General features: G+C 38.5%; 3 protein-coding genes across 5 annotated transcripts; 1 reads left to right on the forward strand and 2 right to left on the reverse strand.

The window, feature by feature from the left end:
- Positions 1-656: 656 nt before the first annotated feature.
- On the reverse strand, positions 657-9,050 carry LOC117557888 (outer dense fiber protein 2-like). Of its 3 annotated transcripts, none has more exons than XM_034233881.1 (17): positions 8,995-9,050; positions 8,469-8,643; positions 7,809-7,932; positions 7,565-7,696; positions 7,317-7,391; positions 7,062-7,133; positions 6,849-6,965; positions 6,578-6,763; positions 5,192-5,301; positions 4,974-5,109; positions 4,577-4,687; positions 4,046-4,150; positions 3,458-3,616; positions 2,996-3,096; positions 2,467-2,629; positions 1,512-1,637; positions 657-1,400 (listed from the first exon to the last, which is right to left on the reverse strand). In XM_034233881.1, exons 2-17 carry the CDS (start codon positions 8,630-8,632, stop codon positions 1,227-1,229), a joined length of 2,055 nt encoding a protein of 684 aa, XP_034089772.1. In that variant the 5' UTR covers positions 8,633-8,643; positions 8,995-9,050; the 3' UTR covers positions 657-1,226. The 3 variants fall into 3 exon arrangements, with proteins under 3 accessions (XP_034089772.1, XP_034089770.1, XP_034089773.1); XM_034233879.1 differs by having other exon boundaries at positions 8,999-9,049; XM_034233882.1 differs by having other exon boundaries at positions 8,469-8,640; positions 8,999-9,027.
- Positions 9,051-9,217: 167 nt separating this feature from the next.
- ift22 (intraflagellar transport 22 homolog (Chlamydomonas)) lies at positions 9,218-11,393 on the forward strand. Its single transcript, XM_034233833.1, has 5 exons — positions 9,218-9,504; positions 10,168-10,247; positions 10,493-10,579; positions 10,706-10,908; positions 10,997-11,393. Exons 1-5 carry the CDS (start codon positions 9,466-9,468, stop codon positions 11,143-11,145), a joined length of 558 nt encoding a protein of 185 aa, XP_034089724.1. The 5' UTR covers positions 9,218-9,465; the 3' UTR covers positions 11,146-11,393.
- On the reverse strand, positions 11,377-13,734 carry LOC117557860 (ATP synthase subunit g, mitochondrial-like). Its single transcript, XM_034233834.1, has 3 exons — positions 13,612-13,734; positions 12,950-13,110; positions 11,377-11,587 (listed from the first exon to the last, which is right to left on the reverse strand). The coding sequence occupies exons 1-3, from the start codon at positions 13,661-13,663 to the stop codon at positions 11,489-11,491; spliced, it is 312 nt and encodes a 103-aa protein (XP_034089725.1). The 5' UTR covers positions 13,664-13,734; the 3' UTR covers positions 11,377-11,488.
- Between the last annotated feature and the right edge of the window lie 6,933 nt (positions 13,735-20,667).

Raw genomic sequence — 20,667 nt, forward strand, 5'->3', positions numbered from 1 at the left:
CCTCAAGTCCAGAGATGTAATCCGAAGACATGCAGCGATTTCTTCGGTCGTTAATTCAGAAAAAAAACCTAGTGCGCTCTGCCTGGCAACTTAAGCTAGCTGTTTATATTTGCACTTCCAGGATAGTTGCACCTCCATGAAAATGGCGTATTTATATATATATATGGCGCGTGTTGGATTGTGGGTAGCTCGTGACGTCACTGTGTGTGAAAGAATCGGCACATAAAGGCACTCAATACGCACCACATAATTATTTTCTATAATTACTGTTTTGTGCAGCATCAGAAAGATAAATAAGCATTCAGCCAGGGCTCCAAATGTCCAGGCATGAGTCAAAGCTGTGGAATATTTCATGAAAACAAGGTGTATTCTACCACACATGAAGTTGGCAGGCCTATATTCAACATTACATTTAGTTTTCAAATGTTAATACTAGTTTTGGTTAACAGTTGCTTATAGAGTGAGATGTAAACAACAAAACAATATTGGTCTGGAACTATTTACACAAAGATAGACCTCGTCTTGCAATTGTCCAAGAACATTTTATGTTGAATATAATTAAAAAGTGACCAAGGTAAGACTAATGCACAGTGCATTGTGGGTAAAATGAAACACTTGACAGAAGTGAAAAGATTGTTCAACAAAACACCCCCACCTTGTGGCCCATTACTGTTATACAGCTTTTATTTTGGATTCATTATTTCAGTCTATACATATCAGAAATTGTGAAGCAATTGTGGCTTTTAGTTACTCCAAGCCCTACCTCACATCTTAATATTGCTTGTTTTATTAATCCAACAGTCCAAAACCCCAAGGTATTTCATTTAAAATCATAAACACAGAAAAGCAGCACATGTCTGTTACCAACTCACAACTCTTTAAACATCTGTGGCTACTTTGAGTAACTCTAAATAAATCTGTCAATAATATCCACACAACATTTTTTGGAACTGACTCGTCCAATGGGAATAGGATACAGAAGCACCATGAGTTCATATTCATACAATGTCATGTCTTTTGAGCTAAAAGCTGATACAGAAACTCCCAGTCCCTAGAATTGTCCCTGATTTCTGGAAGGAAATTGTTCAAGATTGTCAGCTAATTGTAGAAGTAAATATTTTAAAAAGTATTGCCTTCAATCACCTTTTTCAAAAAAGAATGTATAAATATTATAGTACACAAATTAAATAAATAAAAATGATAAATGCAAGCAAATAAATCCTTAATCATTTTAGAAAATATGCTGACTCAAAACATGATGATTGCAGTCCCTCGTCAAACATGGTCTGGTACGAGTTTTTGAGGAAATCTACGTAATTCTGAATGCTCTGCTTGTGGCTCTCTGATTGGTCCAGGCTGAGCTGCAGGTCCTTCAGACGAACCTCAAACCGTTTCTCTGCCTGAAGATAAAGAAACAGACACTCATAGTCACTCGACAAAAACCCATCAGAGGTAGTATCAAGTCAGAATTCAGTATTATATGAGCGTGAGTGCTCCGAAAAAGCACTCACAGTGAGCTTGCTCTGGCGTATATTCCTCAGCTCGTTATCTCTTCTGCTCTTCTCGGATTCCAGCTCCAGGATTTTGGCCTGAAGCGTCTCTTCTCTGGAGACAGCCTGGTCTTTTACCTTATTGACCTGGACAAGTGAAAAACATTTAGATTATCATCACTGTCTCTGTGCCAGGTTACAGTTATGTCAAACTGATTGTTATATATCAGCAAGCACAGAAAATATAGACAATTCAGGAACTAGATATACAGGCTCTAGTGTGCCGTATCATATCAGTAAAATAACGTAGATGCTAGGGCTGTCCCGAATACCATTTTCCGGGCTCCGGATATTCGGTAGTAATCAGCAGCGAATATTCGAATATTCGGCCCGCGCAGGGGTAATGTATAATCTTTTTGAAAAATAGAGATCGCACATCAGTCCTGTGTACAGATCAGTTCGATAAAGTCATGCCTAAAGAGCGACATTTTACACGATAAATACGGGTTTAAATAACTGCATTTACCACGGAAGGCGAGTAGCAGCTACAGTAAACCTTCTCTTACTCTGGCATCTTGTGGCAACTCCTGTTGAGCAGCGGCAGATGCCTCGGCAAGTTGTGGCATCGGTGGCATATGCCGGAAGTACTTGCCACAGATGCCACGGAGTAGTGGCCTCTGTGGCATATGCCGGAAGTACTTGCCACTGCCTGCAGATGCCACGAAATGAGCCAGGCCCTACTGAATTGAAACCCGAATAGTACTCCAACGAACGAATATTGGGATATTCGGGTACAGCCCTAGTAGATGCCAATAAATAGTTTACCATAAAATAATCATTTTAAAGCTTTAAACTGCTTGTATGGTTAAACATTCAAAATGGAACATCAGGGGTAAGACACTTAATAGGACAACCACTAAATGCTTTCTTTTTCTTCAGTGATTTTTGTGTTGTCGATCTTCCTCATCTGTTGTACCTGCAGCCTGACGTCTGACAGGGCATTCTCCAGCTGCCGGCTGATGGCCTGGCTCTCTGAGGAGCGCTGGTCCAGCTGCCGGCTGCTGTAGCTCAGACCCTCCTCCTGAGCTGCCAGCCTCCTCACCAGCTCCAGGTTCTCCTGCTGCAGCTTGTCCATCTTCCTGCAAACACATTAAATCATTAACTTTCCTCAATCTATACTAATGAGACACGAACATTTGAAATGAGGCTTTCCCAATATCGATTACTGCGGCCAAATTAGCCCACGATGACAGTATTATCCCGATATTTCTAGAAAATAGAAATTGTAAATACAAATGTTATGATCCGTCAAATTCATCTTTGTTTAATGTGCTATAACTGTACTAGTGTAAATCTTTTTAAAATATGTTGGACAATATAAAAGTATACATGTATTTTAAACACAATATCAATTCCATATTAAAAAAAGAAAAAAAACACTGTTATCGACAAAAACTGTATATTGTGATACTCCTATTTTTTATTTACATGAGAGGATGTCTTACTTTTGGAGGGAATTCACCGTCTCTTGCAGTTGTAAATTGGCATCAACAATGGACTCCTTCATCTCCACAGAGGATGTCAGTAATTGTGTCTGACTCTCCATCTGTAAACGCAAAATATAGAGTTCAGATTCACTTGACTGGAGCAGAAAAGAGGGTTTGAGATAACATGCAAAACTGCACAAGAGGCAACCTTTCAAACACTGAATGTTTGCAGACACCAATCCATCATTGCTGATAGATAGAAACATGTAGGGGATTTAGAAGGACTCACACAGCACAAAGCACTCTCAAATTGATACGTACAGTAGGTAGGGATGATTGCAACCAGAGGGTATTAAAACACACAAAAAACAAAACGCACAGCAGGACCAGAGAACAGGATGCATCATGGGGTTGCTCTACCGTACACTAATCAGATGTATGGATGTATACATTCTGACCACCACAGCTCACGTTGCACACCTTAACCTGCAGTTGTCTAACGGACTCTGACTGTTCTGAGCACTTCCTCTCCGAGCGTCGCAGGTTCTCCTGGCACTCGAAGAGACTCTGCTCGGCTGCGCTCAGTAACTCGGGGTAACGCTCCAGTTTGTCCACGCGCCCCTGCAGCTCCTGCCTCACCTCCAGAGGGAGTGTGGGGAACACACAAAACATTAGCCTAGTAATTCAACAAACCTTGTAGGCGGTCGCACTTAAAGCACAAGCAGAATTTGCTGAGATTTATCTTTTGACTGAGCTCTCGCAGTTGTTAGTTGAAGTGCTTTGAAGCGCAACATTACTAGAGAAAGTTTACTAATTAGAAAGTCCAGGGGCAACAAATGTTACACATCAAAAGAAACATTTAACAGCCTGCTACAGCCATTCAAGAGGAGAGGAGAAAGTGCTACAGGGCTGAAATACAAACAAAAATATGTGTGTTGTTAAAATGTGTTAATAAAAAAACAAAAGGAAAAATGATTAGTCTTCCTAAATATTATACATATTGTTCGATAAACATAAGGTTTTGTGTAACATTCTAATCTAAATGTATATGGAGAGGCGGGAGTTTACCTTCTTTACTTCTGTATCTTTTCCATCTTGTGTCTTCTCTGTATCGTTTATAAGGTTTGCATATTGTATCCTCAGTTCATCTAACTCTGCTTGGAGCTCTGAGACCTAGAACAAATAGAGCAGAGAGCGGTGTGAACAAACCTGTCGGCCTCTTGTCAACTAATAACTGAAAACTAGTATTTTATTGATGAATCACTCATTCAGGTATATCAACAGACTACATTAGTGACTAAAATGTCGGTATGACGTCTTTCTTGTAAATAGCCTTTTTAACACAAATGGAAAACTGTTTGGAAACCACAAAACACTTCTAATTTCACGAAGAAGAAAAGGTAAAGTTCCCCCCCTGTGTTCCCTGGTCAGATGGGTAATGATGTTTCCCCAGCATTCATAATCTACAGAAATATATATAGCTAAAACCACTTGCAATGTGGATTTAAGTTGTACAATGTTTGCTGCAAATGGAGTGTTTGAGATCATTATCTTTTTTTAAATGTATTTAAAGAACAAAAATGGATAAGTTGATGTCACCTGAGATTGGCACTGTGCGGCTTGATGTTTGCTCTCCTGAGACAACAGCTTCTCCTCTATCAAGGCGGACTCACACTCAGCCAGCTGCTGCTCCATCTTAGCAACAGATACCTGCAGTTACATCAACATTACATTAGGTTGATGGACAAACAAATAAATAGAAACAATGAATGAAGGTTTTTAAAGTTTCACAATCGTGCACAGAGGACAGACCAAATAGATCAATGTGACAGATTGATAGCTTCCCGCAGGAAATATAACTTTAACAGTAAGGCAAGGCAAGTTTATTTATAGCACCTTTCAACACAAGGCAATTCAAAGTGCCTTCAAAGTGAACACCAGTAGAAACAGTCTTTTAGTAATGATTCTCAATTGCTAGCTGTTTTGAAACGTGTACCTTGAGTGTTGTATTATTGATGTGTAGGTCTCCGTTTTCAGCGCTGAGTTTTTCAACACGTTGCATCACAGTTTCATTCGCTGCAGTGAGATCCTCCTTGTCCATCCGCAGCCTTGCTGTCATGTCCTTAACTTTGCTTTTTTTGAAAGTACACATTATCAATCCATTATTTAAATGTGTAGATGTGTGTATTGATTTACACTATAAAAGAGACTGACCTTTTCAAGACCTCTATTTGAACTACAAGTTTGTCTCTCTCATCTGACTCCTGCTCTTTCTGCTGTCTCCTGGAGTCTCTTTCTAAACGGGCCTTGGCTATCTGAGCATCCTGTATGCCGAACGAGAAAAAGAAAGTCAAAGCAAGATTATAAACGGTGACAATGTATAGAAAATACTAGGGATGTAACGATACCAAAAACTCACGGTACGATAATATCGCGATAAAAAGTCCACGGTACGATATTTATCGCGATATTGAAAAATAAAGAAAAAAAATGTGAATCTTTTTTTTTACTTGAATTTGTTTTCTTTATTAAATAATAAATCTGATTCGTACAGCATTTTAGTAGGATAGTAGTATTTTAAAGTGTCAACAATATAATAATCAGACCTTTCAATAGAATAAATCAAGTTTCACTTTAGTTTTTCAAGTAACTCAACTCTAACTCACTCACGGCCCGTCCACAGCTTCGACAGCTTCAAAAACGGTTTCCAACGCGTCTGCCCATTCACTGGGGTGACGTCACTTTTCGCCGAACTGCATTGTGGGAAGCAGAGCGGAGCTTTCCTGGCGTTTTCAGGCTGCAAAAGTTGAGCAATGTTCAACTTTTGTAGCTTCTGAAGCTTTCGGTGGAAGCGTCAGCCAATCAAATCATATGCCAGTACAAGCTCTAGCCAATCAAACCGCTGCTTGTGTGTCAGGGGCGGGAGATTCATGTGATTGGTTGTTGGTCGAGCTTCAGACACGCCCAGCTCCAAGCTTTTTTTGAAGCTGTAGTGTGGACGGGCCGTCACTCACTCAGCATCATCAAGGTTATCTTTTAGGAATATGAGCATGTCCACATTTCCAGGTAGAAGCTGGGATGTTTGGGCGTTTACAATATCCCCTGCTGTGGAAACAACTCTCTTGCTTGGTACTGATGTTGCTGGGACAGAGAGATATGCTTTGGCCATGGGTGACAGCAGTGGGTCAAACTATGCATTGTCTCTCCACCACTTCAAAAACAATACAGTTTTTGCCAAGAAGGTGAGGCTTATTGACAGGGCGAGATATAAATATACTGTTGGTACTTGTCAATGTCTCTAGGTATGTACATGTAGCCCTGTAAATACGATGTCCTTTTGTGTTATCTGTAGTTTTATGTTCATGTTGTAACCTACTTGCTGCCATGTTGGACAGGTCTCCCTTGAAAAAGAGATCGATGATCTCAATGGGAACGTCTGGTTAACAAAGGTTTACACATTTTTTTTTTTTTAAATATTTAAAAAAAAAATTGCGATAGATTTTGTCAGTCTCACGACAGTATTAAGACATTTATTTACCGTGATATCGCGATATATCGTTACATCCCTAGAAAATACTATTTTAGTTTTGATTTTTGTACCTTTTCACGCATCTGTGTATAGCATTTCTCAATAGCGGCTTCAAATCTCTCAGCTCTCTGCTTCTGTGCCCGGCAGGCTTTCTTTAGAGAGTCTTTGTCCTTTGCTGCCTTCTCACTCAAAGATGGGATGGAAGCTTTCAGATCATCAATCTCCATCTTTTGCTCGGTCATGGTTCTCTCCACAGTCTGGAAAAGACAGCATGCTCATAAGGAAAGGCTACAATATTTCACCTTTTATTATGTTAAACCTGAGAGCAGTGAGGGTGTGTACCCGGAGCTGCACAGTCAGACGGTTGTTCTCAGCTTCCTTGTTGCGCAGCTGCCCCTGCAGGTGAGCCCGAGTCGCCTCCACAGACTTGTTCACTTGAACTGCACTCTTTATGTTCTCCTGTGAAGGCCAGTATAAACAGTCTTTTACAATTCATGCACTCTGCCTCCTTTGCATTTTTAGAGTCTGCAACCACGTCTGAAAAAATCTGTTTACCTGGTCTTCTCGGCGCAGATTCATCATGTCTTCTATTTTTCTTTCTGTCTCACTCAAGTGTCTTTTTAAATGCTTTGGGAGAAAAATGACATCATTAAGCAAATGATTTTAGACAGGAATGTCCCCACTTTGAGAGTTATTATGCTATATTAGTAGGGATGGGTATTGTTAAGGTTTTAATGGTACTACTACTTTTATCGATACCGCTTATCGATCCGGTCCTTTAACGGTACTTGAACAAAAAACAAGTATCACCTCATTTTCACTCTCAGCCTGTGTGATCCTCTTCAACAGGATGTCAGTTTTTTTGTCCGCATCAATTCGATAAGCCTGAATGTAAAGGCACAAAATATAACTATTAGGAAAATGAAAAACACATTTTGACATTTTTCTAAGAAATGTGTGTTCAAGTTAATTTAATTGATAAAAACCAGAACTTCACATATAAAACCAATGACATAACTACCCAGGGCAAAACACAAGTTGCAAGTATTGTAACCAACCTCTGCATCTTGGAGCTGTTTCAGTTTCTGTCGGACAGACTTATTTATTCTTCTAAAATTCTCCAACTTCTCGAGCAAAAGTCCTCTTTGCCTTGTTATTCTGTGCTTATCAATGGCAGACTGTTTTGAATCCTTAAAGTGCAAGAGAAAAATAAATTAGAATAGAGGGCAGTGTAAGGGTTTTCAACATGGAGGGCCCATGTTAGAACAGGATTTGGTTTATGCAAAATTGCAACCAACATACGGAAAATTCATCTTCCATGGCGTCTTTAAAAGACACAAGTTGTATGGCAGCAGAGTTAGCAGCTGCTTCTGCGTCCATCAGTGTTTTCAGGAAGGGACTTTTTCCATCGGCAGAGTCTCCAAAACTAAACCAAACAAAGAAAAAGTGATTGTTAGTAGATGCAAAAGGACGACAGATGGGCAGTTGAAATGTAAGTTGACACAGGGAAATGTTTTCAGAATAGTTTTGTCACAACTCAAGTAGTTTAAAGTTAGAGTGAGTTTACATATGATGAATGACCTGTTTATGATCCGTTTTTGGGATTATCCATTTATGACTATGTACACACTATGATAATAACTAGGGTAATCCTCATAGTGAATTTCACATGTAAAATAACACATTTATGAGGTTTTTCAAGCTTATGAACAGATTGGGAATATGGTGTTTACATGAGCACGGGAAATCAAGTTACAAACTAGTAACCTTCTTACTGTTTACTGGAGTTGAATAAGCCTCATCAATTGATTATTCATGCACGTGTAAAAGCAGTACACATGTGACATAATCTACACATCAAAACCAGTGGAACAGAACAGTAAGGCTGTGGCTGCTAGTGAATGGATGGTTTGTTTCACACATTGGGACTGTATGTAATCACATGCAATCATAGGACCTCACCAGTTGATGTCCGCCTCTGGGGTTCTTGTGTGGGAACTGTTGCATGTCTTGCTTCTTCCCCCCAGCTCACGAGAGATAGCTAGATCTCCACAGCTCAGAGTGCCATCATCCCTGGTAGAGCTGAAACCAAGGGGGGGACTATGGAGTTCATCCTCTGGAGACATGCCTCTTACTACTGAGAGAATAATACACTGTGTAAGTTACTTTGAAAATCCAGATGAGGGCAGCAAGTTAGTTCACACAAACAACACATTTAAAATGTGCTTATTTACACTGTTTACTCTCTGGATTGCAAAGTATTATGAAGGACAGTGACTGAGAGTATGTTGTCAAGCTGACTAAGCCTCCTCCATAGCAACATACAGTTAGTGGCTTCTTAGCTTCACATCACGTTATGCGTTATACTAACGACAGCAACGATGTGTTAATTCTACCAAGTAGAGACACAGACATTAACAACATGTATAATATATTTAAACGTTAGTAAATTCTTAAGAAATAGAGCCACTAATAATGTAAATAGTACCTACGCGTTTGCCTTATGTCGGTTGTGGTTGTTAACAACGCTACTCCAAACTGAAGAGCCCTCTAACAGGATTGATTCTGATTGGTTAGTGCTGAGGCAACGTAATGACGTAGCCTCTTTTGCTTGCTCCTGATTTGTTCTCAAGCAGGAAAATGGGTGGGACTACATTTGATTAAAGTAGTGTATAGCCAATGAGCAAAGAGACTTGTTGAAACCATAGAAACGAAAAGGAAGTTTACTGCCACGGAATATCAACCATCTTCTGGTAACATCAAGTTACCAAGATTATTAACATGTTGTACCTTTTGTTGCGTGAAACTCAAAACCAACCATAACACTGATTAGATATATACTGATAGTTAAACGGAACGTTATTTTACTTAAGTTGGTTTCGTAATATAGCATTGTCAGAGCTTCTTCAGTTCAGTCGGAGTTAGCTGTGCAGCTAACTCTAATGCTCGGCGGCTGGAAATGTTTAAAGCAAAAGTTCTCTTTATTGGTCCCAATGAGGTACGTTGAAGATGTTTCCCTACTGTAACGTAGCCGATTTGTAGTGTCAAATGTGGATAGGTAACTCCATGGATAGGCGTACATATTGTATGCTTGCATATACCTGGGCCTCTGTGTATGGGTTGTAAATGTACCCAGCTTGTCTGCGTTTGTTTATGTTACTTGAGAAGTCTGCAAAGGTTAATCATAATCAGTGATTACTAGTGTCTGTAATGGCTGTAACTTCAATTACAATTTTAAGGCAATCATTCTTGTACAGCATCTCCATTATCTTGCTTTGTACTTTCACTACATTTCAGAGGAAATGTTCTTTTAAATTCACTGTATTTATATGAGAGCTATAGTATTAATCTGTTCAATTTTCTTGAATGAATTATTTATATTCTTACATTTTATGTATAGGCACATCTATGCATTTCCTACTGTAACATTAAAATTACTATTAGGAAACCCTTTTTCTGCAAAACAATATACATTCAAAATGTACTGTAGGAAAAAGCAGAGGTGTCACTGAAACTTAAACAATGACTTAATACATTGTAAGGGCTAGTATGCCAAGATAGTCCTACAACTGTAACATGTAAACAAAATGCATCTATTGTTTTAGGTATCACCTGTGTTGATTGTAGCTAATATAATTTTTTTATGTGTCTGTTTTTTCAGAGTGGGAAAACGGTTATTGCAAATTTTCTCTCAGACACAGCAGATGTTGGAGGTGAATACAGACCGACACAAGGAGTAAGGTACAAACACTGTCTCAACTTTACCGTGGTACACCAATTACCCAAGGAAGTGGAAAACATGATCTGACAGAATATTACGAGTGTCATTTTATAAATGTAGTCTAAAATGTATTACCTTCATTGTTGGATGATGAAGGGTATATCCTATCTTTTTAGCTTTGACTGTAATTATCTTCTGACTTTAGAAAACATATTGCAGCTGTACTCTGCTGTTACTGTTAACAAGTATCTCTGACTGTTCAAAGGATACTGGAATTTGAATCACAAGCTGAAGGCAGTCACGACAATGACAAATGTGATGTTGAACTTTGGGACTGTTCAGGAGATTTTAAGTAAGTTAAATATCAAACTCTTTCAATGGCTAAAGGCTTTAATATCCCCATTCCATCTGGCAACACATACTTCAAATTGCTTTTCATAATTGCTTTTAATAATGTATTAATATATTCTCTTCACAGATTGGAGACATGCTGGCCTGCAATAATAAAGGACTCCAGCGGTGTAGTGATCATTTTTAATCCTAATGTCCCAAGTCACCTAAAGGAAATAGAGACGTGGTACTCGATGTTCATCTCCTCTCAGAGCTTGCAGGAAAGCCAGTGTTTACTCATTGCTCACCACAAGCCCGGCAGCGCGGTGGAAGATGGACGGCTCCCTTTAGGTATTTCCACTGCTGGCCTGCCACAGCTGTTGTAGGAGTTATTGTAATGACTATTCCTGTGCTAATATGTTCATTCTTTTCAATGCAGCCTCACATTTAGGCCGACTGCCGCTTATCCACTCCAACCTGGAGGAGGAGCCTGAGGATGTGAAGCAAGCTTTCTGCAAATACTTAGGAAGTGTTGTGAAAACAATGTCGGAGAGTCGAGAACGAGAGGAGATGTCCATCATTACATAGCAGCAAAATCATAAAATATGCTGCTTGATTAGATATTTAGTTGAATCGGCAATCTTCGTTAAAGTGTAAGATATACAAACAATTTAAATTTTAAATAATATATCTTGGCTGTCAGGAAATGGCATGAAATCCTCCACAACACCATGTAAATACTTTCCTACAGTTAGTTGATTTCGTCCATTCTGTTGACTTATTTGTTGTGTTTTGTGAATAAATAAATGTTTCAATACATTTTTTAAGACAGCAAATATCTGACTTTAGACATTGTTTATTTGAACATTTTGTGCAATGTGTTGAGAATGTGACAATTAGAAGTGCAATGGGAGAAAGGGCAGTTCACTCTTTAGACATCGTATCCAACAATGCCTCCTTTGCCAATGCACTCTCCAATGTAGAACCACATCAGCACCTCAGTGGCCACGAGTCCATTCCTTAGGGAATCCTACAAAACAAAACAAATGTATTTTACTCAAGTAAATAGCTTTGACAGTTCAAGATATGGGAAATGTTATATGGTATTTTGCCACGGTCTGACAATGTTACATGAAAGAAAAATTGTGGAGTCCAAAATGTATTAATCCCTTCAGATGCATTCCAGCAGTCACAATACACATTTCATTACGCTTGTTTATAAAGTTTGACATCCCCTGACAGTCTTTGACACAAACACCTTGTTGGTCCACTCATTTTCCATTGAACCAACTGCAATGGCATGTAAACCTCCAACACTGCTAGTTTACTAATGTGGCCCACAATGTTTACTTCTATTGTCTTGTACAATTTTCCAGTCAATTCTATTACTCAGTAGATGAACTCAACCATACTGTACAACTGGTGTATACAACACACTGATGACTGGGCATCGGAGCCAAATGGCTAACTTTGTTTGTATCTGGCATGAACAACTTCAGCCTCATGCAGATAGATGTACTCCCTTCTGGAAAATAACGGAGTGTCTACAGTGTGCAGTCAATTTAAATTGGCATTTTCAATGTTCTTATTTTGGAAAAATGCTTCTGGTTGCTTCAATTTTGCATTAAGTGATTAAACAAATAAGTTCCGGCAATATGTCATGTTTAATAATCTGACTTCCAGAGTCTGAAGTTGAATATTCAAACAGCTTTCATTGTCTGTCCAACATTCCAAAACTAAAATATATTCATTTCATTATCATATAAAATAGAGAAAGTAGTAAAATGTCCAACCTCAGCTAGTGTTCGGCATCATATTAGTTTTCCCAGTGGATATTAGTAATTGTATGTTGCTTGACTGAATGATAAATTGACAAATCTCAAGCTGCAAAGATAAACCGTTTAGCAGAAAAATAATCAGCAACTATTTTTGTAATTGTTCATGCATTTCTCCATTTTACGTCATATTAAAACAGAATATATTAATGGTTTGAATGAAAAACACAGCATTTAAAGACCTTACCTTGGACACTAAGAAAATGGGAAAACATGTGCTCACTATTTTCTGACATTTCATTGGCGAAATTATTTATGTATTAATCAAGAAAAATGTTGAGGCCCTTTTGTTTAAGCACTTAATGACTTCAGAGATAGCTGTCCTGGGCCTTAATACCTTTATGTTCCCTTACAAACAAAAAAGGTGACAACCATAGACTGTTTAGGGGACAACACATCAATGCAGGCTGTCATTTTTAGAATTAACTGCTATTAATCCAGGCAGGTACACCCTTTTCTAGAATCAAGCCAACAAAAAAATACATTATCATTTTAAAAACAAAATGTACACAAAAATAAATACAACGCAAGTAAGTGTCACACTTGTACAGACTCACCTTTACAGTGGTCTGTCCCAGGCGTCCTGCCTTGTAGCTCTTGAGGATGGCGGATGCCTGCTCGATGGCTTTGGGGATCTCAGCAGGGGTCGGGGGGACGAGCTCCACCCGGGCATAGTACCAGAATTTAGCCAGTCGGGGTTTGGAGTAGGTGAAAACCCCTGAAAGAGATACAAACACACTCAGAATCAGGTTTATTGCCAAGTTGGTTAACGCACACAAGGAATATGTTAAAGTGTATAATGGTGCATTCATAAACACAGTAAGGGGAAATAAGATGTACAAAATACAGCAAATATAGAACTATTTTAAACACATTTTATAAACAACTTTTTTGTTGTTGTGCAGTTTTAAAAGTCGTGGACATTGTGTTAAGAAATACCATTAGCTATCTTTATAAAAAAGGAGCAGCAAAGTCAAAAGTCACTGAACCATTTCACCTTTCTCTATATAACTATATACAGCAACAATAAAATTAAAATAAACAGGTTTTCTAGGACAACCTGCTGCAGAGGTGGATTCGCATTGACACCTGAGCATACTAAAGGTCACACAGAAGGTGTGCTAACAAGCTGGGACAACGTGACCGAGCTGCTGCTGCTGCTGCTAAACGGTTCACTCCACCGACACCGTTTATAATTGCGAGAGTAAATGTAACTTACCACCGACTACAGCTGGTACTTTTGCAACGAGTTTCTGTACTGCCTGAGCCATATTGACCAGAGTGTGCCAAAAACACCAGAGGAAGAAGGACGTAGGAAGAAGAAAAGTGGCATCAAAAGGCTTCCGGGTTGCTGATTTCAAAATAAAATGCGATAAGGTGCAAACCTGGGGAAATGCAATTTTTTCTAAGTAAAAATGCTTGAAATCAATTGGTTCTAAAACATTTAATTTTACAAATCACATTGTTGGTTTTTGCTGATTTCTTTATTGTGAATCTACCAATAGGACACCGGAACACAAACTTGATCATCACGCCAATGAAAAACAGGCCCACAGAGGCAATGCAAGTAGTGCTGCGTACCTGGACTCACATTCAGGTTCAGGTCCGGACTCAAGTCCAGAGGTTCAGGTTCAGGTCCGGACTTATAAGTCCGGACCTGAACCCATGGCTTGTGTCAAGTTGTGTGAGTAACTAAAGTGAACTTATTGTGAGCTAATTATCAATTGAAAATAAACTCATAATCAACTCAAATTCAAACTCGTCAGGTGTATTGTGCTCCCTTCCAACTTGTGTCTACATTTCTCTACAAAGTACAAATGTAAAAAAAACACTTTTTGCCAATTAGTCTAAAAATTACTTATGACAGCAACTACAGTGAACTACTACAAAGTTCAAACATTTATTTCATTTACCAAACTAAAGTAACCAAACAGTCCCTGAGCTGACTGAGCCTAAATCCCTAAAACTTTTCTGAATGGTAGAGAGTGTAGAGTAGACTATAGGCCTACGCATTACACTGTTACACACCTACTATACAGTATACACTGTAGTGACTGACTGTACAGTCAGAGTGTACTGTACTGTGTCTGTACACCATGTCTTTTCTACAACTCTACATGTGTACATTATACAGTACATACTACATACATACTGTTAGAAATTCAAATCAATGTTGATATGGCGTAATTTGAATTAAATACACTATTTAATTTAAATCAGTTTTATTCTGAAAAAAACGAAAGTTCACACTATTAACTTAATACTTTTATTCTGAAAATTCTTCACTTCCGGTTAGCATTAGCATGTGGCGAAATGCTACGTTTTCAAACCGTGAATCGAAGGTAAAATGACATGTGATGTTGTACACTGAGCACACTGGGATTAGCACTCATTTATTGACGCTGAATAACGTTTATCAGGGAATGTTTAAATAACCACAGACACCAACCTGGGTTGACGGGAGATGAGGAGAGCGCCTCCTTTTGCAATTTCATTTGTACACCACCGCATCTTTTGTGTAATTAAATGCTGTTAACTTGTATAAGCTTCCCTTGACTCTTTTCAGTCTCTCCTGCCTTCAGGGAGGTTTTAGATGGTTTAAAACAAAAAGGAGAATATACGTAAGTGCTAGTTTTTTTGCGAGTCCAAGTACCGGTTCCCGACGTTCCGGTTTTAACCGGACTTGAACCGAAACTTTTTACAAGTCCAGTACCGGTTCGGCGTACCGGTCCGGTACGCAGCACTAAATGCAAGTATAGCCTACCTAAGACAAATAATTGCATTCTAGTAGTATTTTACATTATGACAAAACGAATGAATATGGAATTTTCTATTTAAAGATATTTCGATCAGTCAAAAGTCAAAGTCAACTTTATTGTCAATCTTTCAGTTTGTGTGTAGGCTACAGACAGAGAGATCGAAATACCGTTTCCCACAATCCAGAATATAACAATCAAAATATGTATAAAATATGTATATCCTATACATAATCAATAGACACATTGACAGACACAGTAAGTGTTGAGTGGCTTACAAACATTAATGATTTCAAACAAAGGTTTCCCATTGTTTTTGATGTGCAGAGGAAACAGCTTTACAATGTACATTTAAGAACTAATTTAAGGTTTTTTGAATAACTTATTTGTTAATACACTCTAACATGGCTCAGTCTATATTGTAATTTGTTTATTTCAATACAAAACTGCCATGTGGATTTCACGATCCTGAAAATGGCTTCACAAAATGAGTTGTTAAAGGATCTGTAATTGTGTGAATGTTGGAAAAATAAATCAATAAATGCAAAGACATGAGTGTGTGTTAGTGTGCATCACATGGATGACTAAATCATTGCTCAATGACCTCTGACTCAGCCTGCAGCCCACATAAACAAAAAAATTACTTACCGTGTAATGAACACATGTAGTCTAGACCTGCATTTCCCAAGCAAAAAAGCCATCTTTTTCATTTTCAGTTTTGGCGAACATTTGTATTTACTGGGTACCTGTAAATATCCTACATGTAATGATTGCATTTGAGTCAAATGTCAAAAGCGGACATAAAAAGTTTGCAGCTAGCTATGACTTTTGAGATATTTTCACCCCATTTTACAATCATGATGCAGATTAGAAACATGACAGTGAGCAGTTTGCCTGCTGTAGAGAAGTTCAGTGCAATTAAACTTTCAAAGGATAAATCACTAGAGGGTGCTCTCTAGTAAGTTACAACTCTGAATAGGGTTAGAAAGACACAAAACAGGAAACTGTCTTTGCTCTTTTGGTTGACTCTTTAATTACTTTGTGCTTTTTATGTTTAGCATAATAATAATTTCCCACTCATGCTGCACAGACTCACATTGTTTTCAACCCACATAACTTTATTTTGAGCTCAACTCAAATTGCCACAGTTTCCAAAAATAACAAATCTGTCAGCTTCAATTATATGTAAACCTCATCAAAAGAGGAAATCACGAAAAGGCCTAAAGAATTTTTCATTTCAAGTAGCTGTGAAAATGTCACCTTGGATTTCCTTGAGCAGGCCTATGTGACAGGCAGCTATGTGATATTGTCACAGCCTGGAAACATGTTGAGCTAACTTTGAGGCTATTAAAGAGTCGCCTGAGGTAGTGTATTTAGAAAAGTGCCAGCAGGCAGTTGGCTTATACCTTGAAGCGGGGAAAACACCTATAGCCTACCAGCATTCAGGCATGTTGTATAATTAATTAATTGTTTTACTTTAGAGGTAATCATTCAAATCATTTTTTTCCCACATTACCATAGTAAGATAAATTAAATTAAAGATTAAGGAAGTATTGCAAAACACAAGAAACATCAATTAAATAAGCAAAATACAATAAAAATAAGAATGAAATCATATTAAAAATAAGTCCAATATATCTGGATAAAAATGTGTGCAGTTTCAAAGCAACTTTGTACATAGAGCCAATATTTTGTTTTTATCAAAAAAGGCCACCTAATCGTGACATATGTAGTCAACACAGTATAAAGGACTACAATTCCCACGACGCCAACCTCTAAAGAGACGTTTTTAAGCCTTTAAGATACCGTTTAAGTTACATTTAAAGTAACAGAGAAACTATATACATAGAAAGAAAGAAAGGTTTTCTATTATTTTATTTGAGTTTTACCTCTTTTGTTTGATTTGTTTTGACTATTGTAACGGCCAGTTTTCTTTGTTGAATCATGTGAAAATACAATATTTTATTTTGAGTGAACGGTTGCAACCATGGTTGCAACACATCACCGGAGGCCAAGCAAGTCATCAAAACGTAAATACAACAAATCTTATTGAAGGAAACGCGTTAAAAATGTCTGTAAAAGGCGTCGAAGTGGCTTGGATAGAAAGCAAGGAAGGAAGCCACGACAGAGAGCTCGTGTTCCTTCTCAAGTCTTTATGCTAAGACAAATTTATCCTAAATCTATTACATTTAGCACTGCGCCAGAGTTCAACATCACACAATTGAACGTGCAGAAAAAAACAAGTGAACGTATTCAACATTGTTTAGACCCCACAGACTCACACAATGTGTTTTGGTGAGTAACAGAGAATATAAACATAATTTATGTTTGTTTACAAGAACCCTCTACAGGTCATCTTTAATGCACAGACCTGAGATTGGTCTTCCATCCCAGCTCTGGCAAGAAAGCAAATAACGCTTTGTTAAGTTAAATTAGGAGCAGAATACATTATGAAGGCAGAAGAATAAAACTGTGATGACTTTATACGTCCTGGTTTCAGCTGACCCTGCATTAGGGAAATTAACTTAATTTATTTTATAAAAGATAAGAAACCAATTTTACAGAGCATTGACGTCAGAGACTTTGTGCCCTTCAGATATTCCCGGGCCGTGACCCTAGACCAGTGGTTCCCAAACTTTTTGTGCCCAAGGCACACCAAAGGACAAGTAAAAATCTCAAGGCACACCTATTGTGCAAAATAGCCCTTATAACACGTGTTATCACTCATATCATGTAAAATATCTGTAAATGTGCATAATTATTTACTAATGCCAAATAAAATGTGACAAAGACAACTATATTACTCATAATATTTATTAACGAAATATTTCAGAACTTATTTTGAAACTTTGTCAAATTAGGCTTCATCAAAGCAGCAACACACTCATTTAAACCAGACAGGTCACAACATTAAAAATGAGGCAAAGGAAACTCAGCAGAAATTCAGCACAGAGAACTGTCAATGCAAGGAAGCTGCACTGTGGTCCTGAACTACAAATTATAAATGTAACATTTCAGCATTGAAACATGTGCTATTGTAAATATTTTTGCCGACTTACAAATTAGTGAGATACATGTGCCTGTCGAGGCGCACAGAATTTTGTAATCCTTGGTGGCACTGAGGAGAGGGCCATTCGCAAGTCCTGTTCAACAGAGAGCCGTGACCTCCTGTTGTTCTTCATGTAAATCAGAGTAGAGAACGCCAACTCCAGAGATGGGGTCGTTACTAAAAAATTTTAATATATTACATATTACTTTTTAAAAAAAAAGTTATAGGCCTATATTACACTACTTCGTTACTATCTACATAAAGTAACTCGTTACTTTCCTTGCAGGTGGCGGTAGTGTGTATTTGTCATTCAAAACAGCCAACAACCGGCAGACAGAGAAGAAGAACAGACTACGTGATATAAACAAACAACAAATAGCGTGTGCGGTAGCTTCACCTTAGCATGTGTTCTTTGCAGGTGCTTGTTGAGGTTTGACCACGTGGTGTTTACAGCAGTGGATAACAGCTTCTGGCCTGGACACAGTTTGCACCTCACCGTCACATTCCTGTCTATTCTTCGGACGAACTCAAAAATAATGGGCATACCTCCACCCCTCGAAAGTTATCACTGACTCAGCCATGTTTATGCAGCACTGCACGTGGAGATGTGGACGCGCAAGTCGCGCAGATTACGTACATATAAAGCTACAAAGTACTGATAGTAAATTAAAAAATAATTATTTGTGCGTATATTGCAATAATAACGTATGGTTGTCACAAAATCCCACGGCACACCAGTGTGCCGCGGCACACCGTTTGGGAACCACTGCCCTAGACAATCATTCAGTGGTGACGTGTTAGTTTTACAGTAAATACAGAAGGACTGTGTGCGTCACAGAAACAAACTGAGACAGTGAGGGGCTATACAAAGACAAACAGGATGACAACAACAGGGAGAAAAGGAGGCTGCAGTAAGTAAATCTTGCCTTTCATGGACTATAAACGCTCTTACATGCATATGAGATTAAAACAAAATGACATCACCGCCTCAGCCTTGGCAATAATCACAGACATGCACACATTTTGGTGATAGAGCATACATACAGTAATCAGCCTTATTCCTCCAGAGTTTGGAGACCGATTAGGACATCATCCAGTTCTGTGTCTGAATCTGTGGGGGACTGTCAAGTGTAATGCCAAGAGTAAAGCGATGAAGCCATTTGTTTAAATCTCACATGTAGCTCCTTCAGAACCGAGGCGATGCATTCATTATCCTTCCTCTTTCTGTTCTTTAATTACCATCTTAATCCTAATCAGCACTCTTGGGCTCCTCTGTTTGTGACTGTCTATTTTCTTCTATCTGGCTCTCTTCAGAACTGGTATTTTGTATCTAGATACCGAGTTTTTGTAGATAATTCATTAGAAACATGCTGCAGTGCCAGTCCAGCTTTAATACGAATTGATCTCATGTGCGCTGTGATTACATTTTGCCTTCCCGTTTGAACATCTTATCTGTGGTCATGCAGCCATAGAAAAGAGGATTATTGTGTATTTGCCTTTTGGATAAAGTAACAGTATTAAACCCTAAATGCACCAAAAAACACCACCTGAGTCCCCACCTGTATTTGTGATCTGCCCACCGCCCACCCAGAACATTGTAATGTACAAACAGGGTCCCTGACTTTGTTTTGCGTCAAGAAAAATCAATTTTTATTATTATAAATTTCTCTTGAAGCCTTAAAGCTGCTTAAATCAATATGTTTTTATTAAAAAGGATCAACATTTTTTCCTTATTGTTATTTCAAAATGATGTTGTTGCTATCTCTACTCAGGAGCTTCCTCTCACCTGCAAACCAACAGATTTTTAGAGGGACAACGTTTCCTGACTTCCATGTAATGATTTCATCCTGACGTGGGTTTGCTGTCCTGGCTCCAAGATGGTGGAATGAGCTCCCCATTGACATCAGGACGGCAGATAGCTTGCACATCTTCCGGCGCAAACTGAAAACTCATCTCTTTCGACTCCACTTCGAGCGTTAGAACTATTAACGAAGCACTTTTATACTAATAAAGGACTGGCTTACCTAAAGCCAGTTGAGTAGCACTTGAAATGTTTGGCTCTATGAATCCTGATGTACTTATATGATTCTGTTTTCTTCAAGGTTGTGTCTTCCTGGTCGAATGTACTTATTGTAAGTCGCTTTGGACAAAAGCGTCAGCTAAATGCAATGTAATGTAATGAATGTTTCAAACCTACATTAAAATGGTCAGTGAATAGTACCTAGAGAACAGAGAACACATTTGTTGTTAGTGTAAGCCTAGTGCAGGGGCCAATTATAGACGATATACAGTGTGATCTCTACTCTGACCCTTACTTATAGCCCGAGGCTCCAGGTGAGACATCAATGAAATGAAGCCTCTCCACCAGAGCCTTTCTCAGAGGCAGGGGCGCCGTAAGGGGGTGAAAAGTTAGGACGATTCTAAGGGCCCGTGACTGACAGGGGCCCCAAAATGTTTAGAACATTAAGAA

Source organism: Gymnodraco acuticeps, unplaced genomic scaffold, assembly GCF_902827175.1.
Source record: "Gymnodraco acuticeps unplaced genomic scaffold, fGymAcu1.1, whole genome shotgun sequence".
Classification (NCBI taxonomy): domain Eukaryota; kingdom Metazoa; phylum Chordata; class Actinopteri; order Perciformes; family Bathydraconidae; genus Gymnodraco; species Gymnodraco acuticeps.